Raw genomic sequence first — 20,620 nt, 5'->3', positions numbered from 1 at the left:
GCCCTTAAAAAGCCGTCACTTCACTGCTGCTGTTCATTGCTCTCCTTCGCTGATCTCCACCGCTTCTAGCTCAGGTAGAAAATCTGGCTCAGACCCAGGTTTCCAGCTCAAAGCTGAAGCCTTTCTCCCTGCATACCTCTTACTAAACACACATGCACACAAATGCTTGTGATCTTTTCCTTTCACACACACCTCTCTAATGATGAGAGAGGAGATGCTTTCAAACCCAGGATTCTATTTTCCCACAGTTGTAGATGGATAAAGAGAAAAGTAGGAGGTAAATGGAGGATGAAAAGAGCGAGTCAAAAATGAAGAAGAAGGGTTCTATAAAGCAAAGCAGAGTCCTTATATCAGAGCACACCAGAAGTCAGAGACGGCATTAAACAGGCAGCACAATGGTCGATACTGTAGCTCAGTTGGCTTCTGACCCATATCATATTATAGTGCTTTCAGACTGAAGGATTACAGGTTTAGTGGTTTGTGTGTGTTCCATAGAGTATCTGTTTGCATGGACTGTATGTGCAGCACTCACCACTTGCATGGCTGAGCTTCTGGGTGGGTGTGGTTCGATGAGCAACTGGCAGGGGGTCTGTCCAAAACTCCTAATTTGAGACTCCACAGCCTAGAGGGGAAAAAGAAAGAGAGAGGAAGGAACGGCAAAAAAAAATGACGAGAGAGAAAGAAAACAGAAAAGGGAGTTATTATTGCATCGTTGTACCTCAGAATTTAAAAAAGGCAAATACAAGTTGCATAATGTAACAAAAAGAGTTGTAAAATGATACCACACATCATACTGCGGGGGGGGGGGGGGCAATTTAGAAGAAGATTTCTATCACTTCAACATTGCTAGGAAATGTGACAAAGTAAATTTGAGAATCCATTTACGACAATAGATGAAATAACCACATGGTGATGTGTCTTTTTGGCAAATTAAGAGAATTTAATCCCTGAAAAACTAATGTGCTATATCACATTGATGAAAGAGACAAATATATTAAAGAGATAGATACCTTAGAAACTATAAAATAAAAAATCGAGTTGATCAATTTCTCCTGTCTCACAGTTTATACGGTCACATCAGTCCACCCCATATTGTATCGTATTATAATAAACAGCAATCTAAGAATCCTGAGTCTCAGCAAAAAGAAAACAAAGAGATGAATATAAATGCTGCATGGGGAAAACTTGTGTTCATGAACACATGTGAAACATATAAACATACTTTCTCACTATTTGACACTCTCTCACACACACATTTACACACATACACACACACACACACACACACACACACACACACACACACACACACACAGCAATTTATCCTCCACAACCACACACAGAATCAGAGGAGGGCCGGGACAGGCGGGCTTGTAGGCTGGTTAGGTGGTGTTAATGAAGAGGTATAGGACCATAAATGTCAGAGCAGACGCCGGCTGAGCAGCCTCTGGACATCATCACACAGCTCACTGTCAGGCCAACTAGCACAGCATGGAACAGCAGTGTATAGATGCACAGGCCCACACCAACGTATCCCGATACTCTACACTATCACACTCTTATCAACTAGGATTGCTACTAATTGTTATCGATCAAATCGGTAATTACTATTATAATTGATTTATATTAGTTTGTTAAATAATGGAAAATAATATAAAATAACCACTAACCCATGTCCGACCAAGAGTCCAAAACCCAATGGTATTAAGTTTTCAATTACATAAATAAAATGGAAAAATAAAAAGGAAATATTTGAGAAGCTGGACCCAGAAAACTATTTAAAATTAAATAAAATATAAATACTATTCAAATTTACACAAGAAAATTGTTGCATTGGCAAAATATCAACAGAAAAAAATGTAATAAAAAATCTCTGAAACATACAAAACAAAAGAACACAAGTGCCTGTGGGAATTTGTATAACAACATTCCAATACATTTTATAAAAGGAACAGCTAGAGAGAAAATGGCAAACACAAAACGACGACAGACCCGTCAGTATGTTGGTGTGCACTTTGACTGGCTGTGTGGGAGTGACAGCCTGTGTGTGTGTGTGAGTGTGTGTCTGTGTGTGAGTGTGTGTGTATGCTGAGCCTGACTTGGCGAGGCCTGTGAGAATGAGCTCATGGTTGAGGCCTGCATATGGTATTTCCATGAGAAAAAGGTTGGGAAGTTAGTCTGCTCATACCCATTGTCTGAAACTAACCAGAGACCAGAGAGAGGCGCAGAGAAGGAGCGAACTCAACTGTCGACTATTGCAAAGAAGCAAGCACTAAAAAAATATATACATCACAGACACCAATACTTTACAGCCAATACTCTAATATTTCACAACTTTATGTACACTTTCTTCACTCTGGTAGGTTTGCTTCTTCCTTTTGCTTTCCCTTCCTTTATCTTTAATAATCTATTGCTACATGCTCAAATCATTCTGTGTATAAAATGCTATAAATTCACCGCTGGCTTTCATGATAAGTGATAAGTACTCTCAATGAGAGCGTGGATAAAACAGAAAAGGACACGGTGTGCATCTCATGCATTTGTATCGATAAGTACAGGGAAAAAAATAAAAAACTGAATTGCAAAAACACAAGCGTTAAGTCAAGTCAGCTGTGTGGTTTGGTACTGCCTCAACAGATTTAACCCTTTTTGAAGAGATATTAAAACTGTCTCCTCGTTAGCAGGAGTGTGTGACCCCGTGTTCACTGTATGTTGACCTAAACACATGCACGTGTGCAAGCATACTAGTTCTGACAGAGACGCTTCCATGATCCAGGGTATACAAATGAAAACGTTTTTAAATAAAGGCCGTTCTGTTCATTTATTGATATCAAAGATCAACTTTGCACCTGACCTCATTACCGATCATGACAGAGAGTCTTAACAGTGTACATCTCATCCAGTTAGTCCGTTAGTGAGAGGGCATCAGTGCATCATTCAAGGTGAAAGTGCCTCTCCTCTCCTCTGCCTATAGAGCGGAGCATTTTGCTTAAGCTAATGTGAGGAAGAGACTCCGTAAAGCCACTCAACCCATCTTCATTAAGTTCAGCTCTGACATTTACGAGGCTGCGGAACGTTGGAAAGTGGCCGAGTCTAGGTCAGCATGTCCTATCCCTATATGCCAATGCAATGCTCAGGTGATTATATGAGGGGCCATCCACAAGGCCAATCTCTTTTAGGGGCGCTGGCCCGTGTCTGATGAAGGTTTTCTATATTCTATACATTTAAATGGCTGAGACGCCCTCGGCTCAGATGTCCCAACCTGCCCTTTGATTTACTCAGCCACTTGACAAGATGGATCTCCATGTAAAACACGCTGCTTTTATGCAAATCGACTCAACAGCATTCACTCTGTGAATAGAATAAAAAGTACAATGGCCTTGTGTTGTTGACAAGCAGCGTGGCGGCAGGCTCTTTGGTTTTTAAGATATTCACTCTCTTAAAAAATGTAGGAAAAAAAAAATAGAGTGAGGGGCATATTCTCTAAAGAAATAAATAAACCAGTGCGCCTTGTGTTTGGAGAGTGTCAAAGCAGGTTCACTCGCGTGGGTATATTTCCCGTCTTCTGCCGAATTACGCAAACGCTGTACCATCAGACGGGGCTCTGTGTTTCGTCGTTGGAGTGAGTGGCTGTGGGATTTTCCGTAATCACATGTGAAAGAGGGGAAGCCCTGTACAACGACGAGAAGGCAACACAGGATGTGTTTCTCTTTATACACTGAGAGGCAACACAGATGTGCATGCATGCCATGCACACGGGTGCACTTACGTACACATGAATGCATCTGCAGACACACAGCAGTTCTCTTAGAGAGAGGGGGTGAGTTTTGACTTGCGGCGGAGGCAGGACAGGAAGTAATCATGGTTTTGAAAAACACAGCAGTGGTCTCCACAACATTCCCTAATCTGTGCCGAGATATTCCAAACTCTCTCCCAGAACAGATACGTACACACAACCGAGTGCATTTATGCTGATGAGCACGGATAAATATACAAAGGGATACACATATCAATGGATGTATACATGCACATGTATGTACAAACATATCAAGGATCAAGGTATGATCTATACAAAGTGCGTGTGTGTGAGGTTTGGTTGAGGCGGGTGGGAGTTAGAGGCTGCCAAACAGCGCGGCAGGAATACAGAACTCTACCCAATCTACTACCTTTTTCGACCCAGAAATAAAAGCACACACACACACACACACACACACACACACACACACACACACACACACACACACACACACACACACACACACACACACACACACACACACACACACACACACACACACACACACACGTCTGTGACCCATCCCCCTGACAATGAACAGCCTCAGGGCCTGTCCGATTGCAGCCTGGCCCAGACCACGGCTCAGGGCTGAACCCGTTGTCACTCTGTAATGGCAGACTCTGGGGACATTTTCAGACCCAAAAGCCTTCAGCCTCAAAGCTCCTGTAGTCCTCAGCCACCCCCAGCGCCCGGCCATGACGAGGCCCAGGCCTGAAACTCTGCTTCCACCATCTGCACAGACAGGGCATGCTTCCTTCCGTATAAACACGGTTGAAGGGGAGCCTTGGCTTAGCTGACAGGGATAACACTGCTTTGGTTTATTTAACTAATTAAAACGCTCAGACTGAGGGTGTTTTTGAAAGGTGAAAGCCAGCAGCATCAGGACTCAGAGCATCAGAGTGGGAGGAGAAAACAACAAACTCTTTTTTCATCTCTAGGGAGCGGAACAAACTTTGCTGCTTTATTCATATTTTGTATATGTAAGCTGAAGATATTGAATGTGTAGTATTTTAAAACATTAATTTGATTTTCAATTAAACTGATATATATTGGGACAATTCATGTAAATAAACAACCTTATGTTTTCCCAAAAATGTTTTGAGCTGTAGAGCAATGCAACGGATTTACAATAAAATATAACCCAGTGCATACAATATAAACACTTCAGACACTAATGGAGAGCACCATCTTATTTACGCTGATCTAGTTCATTTACTATAGTTATATTAATGCAAAAGAAAATATTTTTTAATTATTTCTTGATAATAAAATGCTAAGCCAAACTAAAGAGCATATATTTAGAATTATGCATATCCAAAATGTGCATTCCTGCAGTCATAAGCAGAAGAATTTCTTAAAAAGCACTCAAATCGCATGTACCTGCCTCTGATGGCGTCCTTTTTGTGTGGCTTTATCCATCCCATTGTCACTGGAACAGCTTACCAGAAATAGTGGTCTACCAGTGATCCAATTTTTCCTATTCAAATTGTTGGGTTGTGTTAACCAGAGTAATGGGTAATGTGCTGAATGTGGAAATGACCAGATCACCCTGGTAATGAATCTGCATGTGTGTGTGTGTGTGTGTGTGTGTGTGTGTGTGTGTGTGTGTGTGTGTGGCTAAAGGCCAAAGCACATCTGGATGGGAATTAGAGTGAATGGGGTGATAAATCAATAATCTACCCCTGGTGTCCGTGATGCTGCAGTCACTGAGCATGAAGGGCAGCAGAACAGTGGAGGCAAAAGGCTGCTCAGCCGCTTGATATACTCTGAACTCATCTCCATTTAGACCTCAATGCTATGAGAACCTCTGCTTAAAGGATAGATCTGGTTTATTATGACTTGTTTTTAGTGTTCTGTCCATCATTCCTATTGGTAGGGCAAGAAACACAAGCAGTGGGACAATCAGACCCTGGTTAGATACTTGCAGTTTCACTTTTTGATAATAAATTGATTAAGAGAGCAATGTCAGTGTGTTTCCAGATCTCAGCAACGACTTTGGTGCGTGAGCTATTTTCATTGCCCGTTTAAATGATGGCCAAAACTGGAAAAATCAGAAACAAGTTGTAATGAACTGGAATTCCTTCATAAAGCCCAGCGACTACACTCTGACGCTAGTAAAAATAGGATGTGTGCTACTTTGGCAATACAACTTAGACGTCAAAGAGGCTGATGGGACCAGGGTCAATTGGCCTGCTGCTGGCTAGCTGCCCTTTGCAGCAGATTGGTGAAGTTGTCAGGCCGGTGTTTGGCTGTGGGCAAGCTAGCTTTGTTTTTCTTTTCAGCACTGCGTTTTGTGTGGTTTTTTCTCGGCAGGTCAGTGTAACTTGTGTGCGAGCAGCAGTTCAAAGTGAGGGGGATGAATAATGAATGAAAGCCAAGTAGGAGGCTTTAAGGCGTTAAAGTGGAACACTTGGTGGAGTGCTTTCAGAGGTATCACACAGGGAAAAGGCTTTGCTCAGCAATACCTGCCAGTAGATTGTTAGCTGCTTACCTCTCCCACGCCATTCTACAACCAATTTAACATGGCTAATGGCATCACAAATATCCCTGAAATACAGATGCACTGAATGGACAGATGCTTTTGTAATATAGTCAGATTAAGCATCCATTTGAGAGTGCTAACGCTCAAGTGTACTTACTGTAATATGATGTTTTTCTCCTTACTCAGCATGATCTATCAAGGGAGTAACGCCAGCCAAGTAGTACATACAGGAAATGTGTATTACAATCTGTATGTGCTTATATGCATGTGCTGTCTCTTTATTTAAGACTTCTCAAATTCCACTTTTATCGTCTAGCCTTCGCTAGCCTTTTGTTTTGATTTGAATGTTTTTACTATGTTGTATGTCATATTGCTTGATCTTAATTATTGTTTTATGAATAGAGCTATTGCTCTTATTGTTTTGATGATTAACACTTTCATGATTCTGATGTTTTTACCGCGTAAAGCCCCGTAAAAGCACAAGTTTCTTCCGAAAAGGTTTAGCATAAATTAGGTACTGTATCGTGTATAAGCCTCACCTCTCTGAGCATGGGGTCGTTGATAGAGCTGAGGTTGACTGCACCTTCATAGGTCAGATAATAGAACACATTGAGGGCTCTGGTGGCTTCAGGTCCTTGCTGCTTGTAGCCAAAGATCAGATCGATCCACTGGTGGAGCTGGCAGGACACGAACTCGCTCTCCAGAGCCTGTAAATGAAGGAGAGGACAGAGGGTTACGACTATTGTAAATGTCAACAGCTGCAGAACATACTATAACCAAATGCTACGTGTTCCTCATCCCATTACGGCACAGCAGTTATTACTAACGCCCCACAAAGATGAATTCCTCAGAGAAAGCAGAATATCCTTCTAATTGCGCCTTTGACAGAATCTGCCAATGATTTCTATAATGAGCAAAAAGCAGAGTAAATCCATATCTGATCATATGGGAACATCAAAACATTAGAGAACTCTTGCAGTTCATTAGGGAGCCATTTGAGCCTCTGTCTTTGTTCTTTTCTCTGCTGCTTGTGGGAGGATAAGAGCACCGTGTTGCTCTTCTGCAGACGTCTCTGCATTGCCGTAACGCTGAGATACAAGCTGTTTCTCTCCTCATTAGCCGGCAAAGGAGGGGAAAAAACATTTATGGTTTCCTCATAAAAACAGGCAATTGTGTTAATTTGTGTAAAGCTGTCGCCTCACAAAAGCCCTCTAAACACGACCAAATTAGAATGAGGCAGCCCTTGATTGTCATTGCTGCCTTGTGTCACATTAATTTGTGACAAAACATTAGCCCTCGCTACACTTAAATGGCAATTTATATCATTTAAATTTTTACTGCAGAGACCAACGCATCCCTCACTTAAATGTGACTTTCTGACAGCTCATTCTGCATCTAATTCTTCAAGACTCTCTTAATTACAACTTTCAATCAGGAAAGGAAAGCACGGGTATAAAGACGAGACTGTGCGCTCTGGAGGTATGATGATGTTTTTACTGCAACTTGAGTAAGGACTGAATTTTTGATGCCTTCACAAATCCCATAATCTGAACTGATGAGAGGCCTAACAATATAAGCGTTGAGGAGATGACACAAGAAAGGGATTGACAACATTGGTATCTTGAAAACAGGAGACAGAGATATGAAAGGTTTTCAGGTTTAATGTGTGGAAACATGCAGACATACTAACTAGGGCTGAGAATGACACTAAAATACATTTTTGTTAACCAATATGTGTCTTAAGCCCCATGTAGGAGTGTAATTATTTGCACGTGTGGGTGGAAAGTAATTGGAAAACATTATTGATTTGTGTCGATAGCTATCCATAGTCTCGCTGATAATATACATGCATGTATTGATGTACGATTGACATTTTATTGGGTACTTCTAGAATTGTTTATTGTCCATCAGCCTATGAGATCCAGCTGGGGTAAAAATGTTTTCCATCCGAGTAAATCTGTGGTTCACCAGGCGTTACTCTTTAACATTTAAGAGAGTGCGGAGAAAAACATTGTATTGTTTTGGTTTCAATAAAAGACAGTCGAGTCTTTTGTCAGCACTAGCCAACAAAAAGTCAACCATTACTGTAACTGGGCGGTCTGGTTCATAGCTTTGTATAACAGTAGATCTAATCAGTGTACACTGTAAGTTTATGGTTATAACACACTGGTATTTTGGACATTGCCCCACTTAGATGCAATCACTGCTCTGAGAGCTGTAGAGTTAACAAAATTAGCAGATGGAGAGAGATCCGTCTATTCTTTTCCCCTTTGTGTGACTCACTTGACAACCTGACACTCTGGGGTAACATTTAGTATTAAGATAAAACAGAACACCCCTAGAGTCTGAGACAGTTTAGACTCCATCTATCTGTTCCCCCGGCATCAGAATATTAAGAGTGTTTAAAGGCTTGTGTCATAAAGCAATTATTTTTTATGAATGTGACATTACAAGCCAGGGAACACTCTTTATTCAAACTCCCTTTAATAGCAGGCAGAGAGGGGTTCAATTGTGTGTGTGTGTGTGTGTGTGTGTGTGTGTGTGTGTGTGTGTGTGTGTGTGTGTGTGTGTGTGTGTGTGTGTGTGTGTGTGTGTGTGTGTGTGTGTGTGTGTGTAAGCGAGAAAGAGAGAGATAGATCAGTTCATTATGCGCTAGGATTGACCTTTGACGGGCCCTGCTCCCCTGTTTCTAAAACTAAAGCTGGGCCTGATGGGCATTTAATGTGCACTGCAATCTACTGTCAATCAGAACGGAGAAACAAAGAGCAGCCATGTTATTGCTGCTCCCTCTCAAGAGGCCCGCCTTTATGGAAATCACTTGCATGTACCATTTGGAGAGGGAGAGAGAGCGTACGCATTAGTGTGTGTGTGTGTGTGTGTGTGTGTGAGCTGCGTTGGCATTGTAAGTGTATAACTGTGTATTGTATTTGTTTGGTCTGTCAGACAAAAGGATCAGCAGTACTCCGAGACTGAATTTAACCTCAGCGGATCTCTGAGATTCAAAGAATTCCTGCCTCCGCCTGTGGGGGATACAGTAAACTGCCTTGATCGCCGTTCTTCAAAGCTCTTTCAAAAAAATGTTATCTCACGGCTCAGACAACAATCAGGTTGGGATGTAAGTGAAAGGAGAGCTATATTCTGACCCTTTGATTAAACTTGAGATTTTGCAGCACATTCTTCAGCGATACATTCAGACAGTAAACATTTCAGGTTTGCTGCTCGCATAGTATTTATGAATAAATCTGGTTATAGTTAAAACATTTTGAATAGTCAACAAATCCCATAAAAACACTAAAACCAACAAGGAATTGGTCCAACAAACTATGTGCTATACACCATTTTTTCCCCAAAAAATAAAACATCCTTGAGCCACACCACAGTACTGTGTGGCATCTTCCTTTATTACCCTGAATGTGGGCATTGCAGTTTAGATTGAGCCACCATCCTCACAAGCTCACCAAACACTAGGGCTGGGTATCGTTTTCGTTTTTAAAAAAATTACGAAACCAGCACCAATACCAGCAGCCTTAAAGTGATACTGATACGAAGCATTCAGTTGCGCAAAATGCCGCCACCACCACCACCGCATTTATTAAGTATAGCTATTGAATGTTTTGGTGGCATCTCGTCCCACTGATCTGCCAACTCCGTCAAATACACCGCGCCCGACCTCACCACACCACAGACTGTACGGGTTGTAGCCGCTGCAGTAGTGGGACAATCACAAGTCGCATTAAGTCAAAAAAATTGGCGTTGATTGGCTGAGAACAAAACCATACAAAGAGTCTTTTTTTCTAGATCTGGGTACAAAAAAAATAAATCAGGTATTGAGTATCGTTTGAATGGAGACTTTACGATACTACTTGGTACTGGGTTATTTCGGTGAAACCATAAAAAGGTATCTAGTACCGATACCCAGCCCTACCAAACACAACTGAAACCATTTACTGTGTTTGGGTAGCATTTGCTTAACAACAGTGCCCAGCTACTTCAGGGAATCTGTTCACCTTTTTTTTTTTTTTAATGAAATTATATATTTCTGATTCGTTTTCAATGACTAACATCTTCAGAAGGAATGAGCGAGCGTCACGGACATTGTAGGGAAGTTGAGAGACGCTCTAAAACATTGTTAGTTTTCAACTTATTGTGGCAACAAACAGAGAACACCACCGGCGGTATCCTCTGTTGTGTCGCATAAAACGATACCATACTATGTTTGCAAATACAGACAATATCATAGTATCATACTGAATGTCTACAGTGACATCACATTCTCTTTTACCTAGAAGCCTGCATGTGAGGAATTTATGCTACTTGATGGACAAGCAGAAAGTAAAAGGACAGAACTCAAGCATGTACCGACAACCCATTAACAACATTCCAGGGGAGCAGGTGTGGAAATGTCTCCTTCTGTAGTGTCACACAGTGGAAATAGTGTGGCAGAAGGTTGGGGCAGATAGCAGATTCCTGAGGTGGGATCTGGTGCCACTTCAGGAGAACCAGGAAGGATTATTGATGGGCCAATTAGCAGCCAGTGTATGTGTCATCCTTATCCACAGGGGACTCTCTGATAATTAATGAATAATTTAGCATTCTTTATGTAAATGCTGATAGGGGGTAGAAGTCACTGGAATCCCACATTTCTATTGTTAAGGATTTGACAAAGTACACCTTTGAAGCACAGGGGAGTCCCCTTTGTTGTGTGCTGTGACTTGTTCCCAATGGCAACAATAATTTGCAATATTTTCCCATGTAAGAAATTGTAATCCTTTACCTTAATCGTTTTCAAGCCCTTCAAAGCAAGTATTGAAATGGATATCTCCAATTCCTCTTCTAGAATGTAATGCTTATTTCTGCTTGCCAGCCAGTTTGGAGGGCCATGATAATTAACATGCCTTTTCTGTGTCTAAGTCTCAGATTACTTTAATTCTTTCCTCTCTGAAACATCTGTAGCATGAGTGTGAATTTAAAGCCAAAAAGAACCCCCCCCCAACAAAAACACTGAAAGAATCACAGTTTGACTATGTGTCTATCAATATGTTACTCTTTAGAGAGAGACTTACTCTAGACTGAGGACTTCAAGAAATGCTTTCCTTATTTGAGACATCAGACCGACGACACCAAATGATTGCAATTAACCAGCTGGTGGACATTAGACCAGGATTACTCAGGAGTCCCTTTCTGCTTGCAAGTGGCCGCGATATATTTTCATCCGTTTTTCTTTCTACTTTTCACTTAGGACTCCTTTTAGTGATTTCTTTCCTCAAAAGTAAAAGGTGTCCACGCCACAGGTCTGCAGGAGTTTCTGTGCCTCGCTGTGGTTTGCGGTGAGCTTTATGGTCTGGATTGAGCTGGATTTCACTTTGGCTTTAACGAGGTGACACTGAATGCTCTCCTCCTTCCCTCATTGGCCCTAAAAAACCCTTTTAAGGACTTATAGAGAGCTGTCCGTAAGGATGTTAAAATGTCACTTAACAAATCAATCCCCTCATTTGCATGCCAACGGTGATGCGAGCGTACACGCATGTGCCCCGCGCGCGCGTGTCACTGATGGCGCGGGGGTGTAATCGAATGCACATGTATGCAGAGTGTTGTCAGCGGCAGACTGTTTTCTTTTGTATCGATTACGGATGAATAAAGCAAACACTTGTCAGCTTTGTATACAGTAAGATGACTGTTTAAGAACAAGCTGATCAAAACATCCTGAAAACCAGATTCAGTGTGTGTGACAGTGAAACATGCATTTTTACATGGGAAAAAGAAATTGGCTGCAGAACCACAGAGTCCGTGAGTTTTATTGAGTTGTATTGTATTCTTATTGAGCGTTTCATTAAATCGCATCACATTTGTGTGTTTCCAAGTACAACAAACGTCGTCAACCTGAGCGGAAGCCAGTCTATTCTTCTTACCGTAACGCAAGTTTAGTATCGCTTGTTTCAATTCTCTCTTCTTCCTCCAAGTTCAACAGCCCCCTTTCATTTTCCCTTCTACTTATTCTTCCACTCTAAGTGCTGCTGCGGGTTTTTTTTCTCCTCCATGCTCTTTCTTCCAGTCATCTGATCCTTTGGATCAACTCCTCTGGAGTTGCCTTGCCCTGAGGTTGACAAGCACTCTGATTAAAGGGCTTATTAGCTCGTTGTAAATGAGAAGCCGATTGTCATTTTGAAGCAGGCAGAGGAAGCCTGTTGCCAGCCAGGGGAGAGGGGCCCCCCCAACATGGAAGAGGGGGGGGAAAAAGCAACGGGTGACGTAAGGAATGAGAGCCTTGGAGCAGCCGCACAGCTAACAAACCATTTCCTTTATTCCCATATTCACACACACCCGAGAACCCCAGATGGGTTGTGTGCGTTACTTCAGTCCCCCCCCCTCTTCCTGCTCTACTAATTAGATAGGTCACAACTGTGAGAGTTCTGGCTATGGGTCAACGGAGGCACTCGCTGGCAAGTGGAACCTGAAACTCTAACCCTAACTCTGTCTCCCGCTCACTCCTCCACCCACTTGAAAAGCAGGAATATCATGTCATGGGGTGAAAAGAAGCAGAATGAGCAGTGATTGGGAAAGTATCTCCCCATAACAAACATGTCATGGTGGATTTGGTTTTAGTCAGACAAATGGTGTAGTGTAGACTGCGAAAGTGGTCCAATTTACAGCACCGACAATGGAGTAAACAATGCTGATTGAGAAGTAAATGGATGAAATGGCGCTGACTCAAAAGTCAAAAGGCAGTGATGGTGTTGTTGTTGTCTTCACTTTTTAGTTGATGCTTGATCATAACAAACAATATGATGCAACGCAGCAAATGATGATAATCTGCAAAAGTGGAAATAAAGCCTTAAATGTAATATTTTAAAAAAATATTTGGAAGAAAATATTTTGACTGGCAAAAATGAAGAGAAAACAACTACAATGAGAAGAGAGCTATTTCACAACTGCCCGCTAAAATCTCAACAGCAGCTAATAAGCACCTGCAGAGAGTCCAACCGTCCGTCCGCCTCCATACAGAGAGGCTAACAAGCTAGCAAATACATCACCAGTGCCATGAGACACATCCACAATAGGATGAAGTGAGCAAAAGCTAAGTCAACAGTCAGAGCTGATTAAACACAGGGCCACTGAGGAAGGCTGCGGAGCGTGCCGAATGAGGGAATATTTGGATAGCTGTTGAGAGGAGCATAGTTGTCTCAGACGATTAAAGAGTCTGCTGGAGGACTGGACGGTCTCTCCGTCTGTCTGAAGGGGTGGAGGCCTCTCAACACAGAGTGGAGATGATTAGGATGAATGGCTCAACTGATCAGCTTGAGTGTAGTAACCCTTCAAGGAGAGCTTATTATGTTGTTGGGTTATGTGGAGCCGCGGCTTGTTAGTGAGTGTGTGTGTGTGTGTGTGTGTGTGTGTGTGTGTGTGTGGGTGTGTGTGTGGAACAAAAGGAAGTACGTCTGACCTTTAAAGGTAAATGCATCCCAAATAAATAAGCAATATAATATAACAACAACGAGCAATAAGTCAAAATGCCAAAGATTTGATGGGTTGAAGGCAGATTGTCAAATGTGAGAATTCACTGCTTTTCTTGGTCTGACATTGAGGTAAATTAAATATTTGGGGTTTTGGACTCATCATCAAAAGCAACACATTTTGATCACCTTGTACTCTTGCATATTATAATAGGCATTTGTACTGATGCCACAAACTATTAATGAAATAAGATTTTTTTTAAATACATTTTAAAAAAATATATAATTAAATATAATCCTCAATTGCAGCCCTTATGTCACTAATATCACAAATTAATTTCTGTTAGTTAGGTAAATGTAATGTCTTGTAGGGCTAGGCGATAACTCCATATCATCATATATTAACTTTCTATTTTATTTATTATTGTAAACCAGCTGTAACTAAAAGTTAACAAAATGAGCTTATAAAGTCTAATTTCACAGTATGAAGGGTTTGAACTGGAACTTGTTTAGTTGCTTTCCCATCGGATTATTTTTTGATTTTGCATCCATCTTTAATTTTCTGACATCGATATCAGCAAACATAACAAATACTAAAATGATTTTTCTATCACGTCGCCAAGCTCTTGCAGCTACACGCCTTATGATAGAGGGTTATTCATTGTGTGCGTTTCTGTGTCCGATTGCAAAAATATATTTAAAATACTTGCTGGCAACGCTGGACAGGACTCATTAGCTTGGGCCAAAGACAACCGTTTCAATATAGCAAGCATGACGACACAAGATGTCCAGTGCTGGAATGAAGGAGTGTGAAAATGGACTAATACTAGAAGGGAAAAAAAGCAGACTTTGGGAGGAATGAAATGGAGAGTGGAGGAGTACAGGAAAAGGGAGAAGGACAACATTAGTGAGTGAGTATGTCAGCAGCAGTAGATCATCCCATTTCTCAGGCTCTCATTGGCCTCCTCCATTACGTCATTGAAGAGGAGGATGAAGAAGAGGAAGGGGAGACAGACAGGGAAGAGGGGGAGGCAGAGAAGAAGGGGGGGGACAGCTCGTAAAACACTGAGCACACAGTAAACATGTCTCCCCTTATGCATGACAATACCCCTACAGTGAGCGCTGTCTGACATTAGCCAGATAAACCCCCCTGTACCCCACGTGCTAGTTCCCATCCAACAACAAGCCTTCCAGAGGAGACACCGGGGGAATAGATTAGCGCTAGGCTAACATGGTAAAGTGTGTTCTGTTACACGGGGCCATACTGGGCTAGACGACGTTAAGATTTTCACTCACTCAGTCATTCACAAGTGCGTAAGTATATCTTAGTGGTTGGTGACTGGTCCTCGCGGTGGTTTACCTCAGCTCACACATGAATTCCCATGGGGTCCCCGTGAGGATAAGATGTGGAGGCTGGTGGGAACGGCATAATGTGCGTCCCAGCGGCTGTCTAGTCAGAGAGTGTGGTGCGGATGAGAGGTGAATGTAAACAGCAATGATCTTTGACTTTGTGTAGCTGGTGGTCTGAGCCAGGGAGCTATGTGTCTTGCTATGTGTCTTGTGGAGGCAAAACAAAAAGTGGGTATCAATTTTGTCTACTGTATGCCGCTCTCCCTCAGATTTTATACAGCCACTGGACATTTCTGCATGATGACATTCAGTCTTCAATACGAATAGCACCCAAAGCACCCCCTTTTCGTCTTCCTTGATCATAAACTGGTACAATAATGGAGTTCTCTGCCACGATGACATAGTTTCTGTAAGTGTGGACGGCTGTCAGCATATAAAACTGACAAAGTTCAGAACAGAACTTTCAAAGACGCTGATAGTGCGAGTATATGGGGTTTGGGGGGGGAAAGGTGATTTGGCTCATATTAATATGACATTTGTCTGTTAGCGCTGAGCAGGAGATGTTTACATCTGGAGGCAGGATTGCTGTGGGGTGACACATTAACAGCTGTAAGATCAAGAGTGAGGCTCCGTGAAACAGATCACCATTATTGTTCAACGTCAAAAAAGCAAACTGAAATCAGAATGAGGCAAATCTGACCACTAGGAAGCAGAAGAGAACAAATAGTTGTACCATAAAAGTAAACACACAGCCCCGATGTACTGACGACGAGAACAACAATTGCCTCCTGAAACATAAAAAAAAAACAGAACAAGATGTTCTTGTTCTGTGATACTTGCAATGGTTACTTCCAATGTATCCCTCCTAAAATATGTACTTAGGTCTGTCTGGCTTTTCAGATAATCAACATCCTAAACCAGTAACATTTTTACATCAGATCATTTTGAAGACAGCAGTATGCGTTACTGTGTTTGCAAGTAATGGCTGCCCACGATTTCATGTTTTACATTTTAGGGGGGGGGGGTCGTGTCTAACTACTACTGTGATTCAAAAGTGGCTGAGAGCAGCTGAGACTGAAAAAGTTGAGTGCTGTGCAGTGGACCAGGGTTCCATCTTGCCTGGGTCCAGACCTTTGAATCCGCCCACTCCTCTGAGGTCAAGTTGACAACTCCGTCTGATATCAGGCAAAGCTTAAATGGTTTGGTAGCTCCAGTAATTACGGAGTCATGAATTAGTCACAAAGACTACTACTAGGTTATAGGTTTAGTGAAAGGGGTTTACATTTGTCAGAGGATCCTTTCCATTGTTGCATTGCAGCAAAGGTAAATGTAGCCACAATTGAAATTATTAGAATGAGACATCACTTCCTGCGTATTCCAATTGGTAATCAACGAAAGTAACACGTGACACCTGTCTTCACTGTTATTCCAGTCAAATGGCAATTCGCACATCCCATGCCTGCATCCCATACTCTAATCATGGTTGCTTAAGGCACATTACAGATATCCAATCCTGTAACAATTACCACATGATGGTTAAAAGGATTACTTTCAGAGAATCACACAAGTTATTTTGGTGTCTAACATCCATAGAGCAGAGATGTGTTGGGTACTTACAGTGAGGGTTTACCGGGTGTGGCGGTGACCTGCGGTCAAATCTCTCAGCATCAACTTCTGACCCATCACTCAACTGGCTTTGCCCATTCAACAAGAGCAGAGTCTCTCACTCCTTCTGTGAGGGCAGTTTAAGTGATCTCTCTGTCACTGCTTTGAGTGAGCAGTTGCTTTATAAGGGGAAAAAGGCCGAAAGTAATGTGCTGCCCGTCTCTCCCATGTGTGTGGTTTGCAGGTCTATCAGCAGCACTACAAGAGCGCAGATGACGGAAGGGAACCAAACATGTGAACTATGGAGCAGCAAACGGACCCTGTAGAGTTCAAATGGGTTAGATGGTGACCCCACCTTCCACAGAAAAGAAAAAGATATCTGTTGCCTTGGAAAGAGATGCATAAAAACTATGGAACTAACATGACACTTGGCACCAGATCTATATTACGAATATTTAAGGCTTGAAATAAATTACGTTAGATATGTTTAAGTGTAGATAACCAACGTTTTACAGTTAAAACAGTCATTTTAGAGATTCTGTCTGCTTTAATGTGTAGATCACAGTCTAATGGTGGACTGTTTAGAGGCTATTTGCACCACTGTCGATCCATGATCCGTACGGATCAGGACATCTGCATTTATGCTTTTCTAGTCGGCGATCTCTGATGTTACATTGTAAACAATCAATCCGTATTTAAATTGACAGGAGAGCTAGCAACCATGGCAGCACCGCCAATGGCCAACGAACGAAGGTTCACTTACATCATGATGCGTTCAGGCTCTGTTCAATGAAAATGAGTATTGGGCGAAGGTAAATGATCATGATGTGTTCACATGTAATCTCGTAAAATGTAGTGTTGGTGAGAAACTTAATAAATCCAGTTTGAAGGAGATGTTTTCACAACAACATAAATAGACATTAGAAAAGGAATTATGACCTGTTTACACTAGCTCTAAGCAGCAATAGTCTGGAGCCTTGTAGAACAGCTGCTATAATCAAACAAAGGGATCTGTATTTGCCAATATGGATCATCAATGATCGGCAATTAGTATCGTCGGCAAAAAACATGATCAGGGATCACTAAAAGTTATATTTGCGCTGATCTGATCCGTGGTACGATCCGAACAGTGAGTTTTATGATCCGCTGCACCACTAATTTGCATCAGGAGATGGCTACTATAACAGACAGTGGTTAAGGCTGCTCCATATCAGCAGCTACAGTGAAGCCAAGACACATGACAGCACATGTAAACATCGATGTGCAGACAAATACAAGCACATACACAGGATCACCTGCTACGGCTCTAATGGTTAGCAGACCTGAGAAGTGAGATGTGGTCATATATAGTGGAATGTCAGACAGGCTGACAGTGCCCAGAGACATGTAGTTATCTGGCGGAGGAGGGATCAAGTTCTTAACCTCTCCTTCGACCTACTGGTAAAAACAACAAGAAGCCCCTGATCTCTGTGGCATGCCGCCTCAAGACCCGCTGTCTCTGCGTGTATGTGTGTGTGTGTGGGTTTGTGAGGGGTCAAGAAAAAGGGAGTGTGCCTTTACAAGCAAACATTTAAGTATACTGTAGACACTTTAGTGTAGTGAAGGTGCATGCTTGACTTAAGGTCGCAAAGGCACTTTGTCTCCAGTAAGTCTCTCTAAAATCCAACCATTCCTAAACATGTCAAACTCACGGTTTTCAACCGAACCGGAGCCTTCGAGCCTCCAGTGTTGTAAGCCGGAGGTCAAACAACAATCTGTGTAGGCGCACACTTGCAGTTTTTACTAAACATTAGTGATGAACTATGACACTTCCAAGACCAAAGCAATATAAACCAGGCTACAGTTTGATGTAATGTTTATATCTTCTTTTTTTTTTTTTTTTTTTCTTTCATTACCAACCATGCAACTCTCCCTCACAACAGCAAAAACAAGCTGCCGTTTTGCACAGCAGCACAATCCTTTACTGTGAGAGGCTTTTAATGGCCTTTCCAGATTGGGCCCTAATTAGCTGTTAATCATCTAGGGCTCATAACCAGAGTGGAGACAGCAGGCATGTGTGTGTTTGTAAGCGTGTGTGCATTTGCGTGTGTTTGCGTGTTCTCTCATGCTGTGTATCCGTGTGTTGCGAGGCCATTAGCAGCAGACAAGCTAAAGAGAGCCAAACAGCCCATTAACTCCTTCGGTGTCCCTCTCTCTTCTCCGCCATGCTCATCTCTCTCCCAACAGTACCACAGTTGCCAGCTGACACCCTCTAATGCCAGCTATCTGTCACGACCAGAGACCTGTCCACCCACACATCCCTCCCTCTACCTCGTCCTCGGCCCATTTCATCCTTCCTGTCCACCCTCCTGTACTCTGTCTCTCAGATTCTGTCTGCAAATGTACCGTAGTACTGTGAAAAAAATACTGCACGAGTGTTACCTTTTAAAGACAAATGTAACCCTATACTGACAATGTACAGTTAACTGATCAAACTAATTTGCATGAAACATTTACATTAAAATATATTAATGTCGGACCACCATTGACAAGTGGAGCCAACATCCTGCAGGAATGGATCAATGTGACGGAATAATTGTCCTATCTTATACTGCCTAAGGTTAACTGATCAGCGATTTTACAAACTAACAGTGTGCTCTTATGTTGTTATGAAGCAGATATTAACAGTACCCTTATGAAACCCCAGAAAGCTCCTCTTTGTCTTTTTTACAGAGCGTGTTATGTTTCTGTGCACCTACACCTGCCTCCTGGGCTTGGCTGCACGCTGGATCAATATCTCAATTCGCACACAGTAGAGAAAGAAAACCGCAGACTGAAAATGTATCAGCCTGAGAGCAGTAACTAGCAGGTAGCTGTGCATGAGCGTAGACCATTTGGATAAGTCTAAATTGCCTCTGCAGTGCTAAATTGGGCACAAAGGAAAGGACCAGAGGAAATTGAGGGAGCAGAGGTAGATGAGACTGCAGCACTTAAACGGGCAATGAAAAGCCGCTTTGTGCTTGCAGGAGCACAAAGCACATTAACACACAGACGCTTTCAAGTCAGTTCCTCCAGTGATACTGCTCTGACTGATTTTTAGTGTGTTCAATAATAATATCCAAATTACAAATACTGTAAAGGTGAGTATGTTCTAGTTCTGTATATTAAACAATATTTACTCAAGAGAGCAGTATTTATTTAAGATGTAAAATCACTGAAAGGCGGGACATTTTAAAATGGTGAAACAGCACTACAATAAAAACATGATAGAGCAGCAACCATTAATTAATCTGTTAATTATTTTACTAATTAACGTATTAATTTAGTCTATTAAATGTCTGGAAATTGTGAAAAATGTCTGTCTGAGCGACGAACAGGTATTAAAATGACAACGCAGCATATCTTCATATATTAGAAGGTGGATACTAACATTTTTCAAAAATAAAATACTTAAACAATTGACCGACTGTTTCAACGCTACACGACAGCAGATGACAAAAAATGTTCAAGTATTTTCCTTCTTTCGTACAAATTAAGTTCCACTTAATAACACTGGGAAACAACATGCCACCTACACGTCCACCTTGGCCTAGACCACGCTGACAGCCAAAGAGGGAGAAGTGTGTGATTAATGATAGGGGCCTGGTCCTATCAGCAGGCTGGTTAACAGACCCAACCACACGACTACACAGGTCACAGAGCACACCCGGCCTCATCAGCACACATTACTACTGTGGGCACACAACAGGAAGCTGTTGTTACCCCAAACATTTTCCTTAGAGGGAATGTGGCCCAAGAAGGAATTCAAAATTCAACAGACTGAGGACTTTTTAAAGCAACAAAAATACAGGCATAATTATTTGCATTATAACCTATGATATGGTTTTGTAGATTCTTATTTTTCTCTTGAATTTTATGCAGAAAGCACATTTTACAAGGACAGCGTGGCCTTTGAGT

General features: G+C 42.0%; 1 protein-coding gene across 3 annotated transcripts in view; it reads right to left on the bottom strand.

The window, feature by feature from the left end:
* lrba (LPS-responsive vesicle trafficking, beach and anchor containing) overlaps positions 1-20,620 on the bottom strand; it is a 180,203-nt gene that overhangs the window by 18,917 nt on the left and 140,666 nt on the right. For all 3 annotated transcript variants that reach the window (XM_079159646.1, XM_079159648.1, XM_079159647.1), the window contains exons 47-48: positions 6,818-6,985; positions 533-622 (exon numbers count right to left, since the gene is read on the bottom strand). In XM_079159646.1, coding sequence (XP_079015772.1) covers positions 533-622; positions 6,818-6,985 — 258 coding nt within the window. The remainder of the gene's footprint in view (positions 1-532; positions 623-6,817; positions 6,986-20,620) is intronic.

Source organism: Pholis gunnellus (genome assembly GCF_910591455.1).
Source record: "Pholis gunnellus genome assembly, chromosome: 5".
Taxonomy (NCBI): Eukaryota; Metazoa; Chordata; class Actinopteri; order Perciformes; family Pholidae; genus Pholis; species Pholis gunnellus.
The sequence above is the reverse complement of the archived record's forward strand: the minus strand, read 5'-3'. Positions and strand labels throughout refer to the sequence as shown.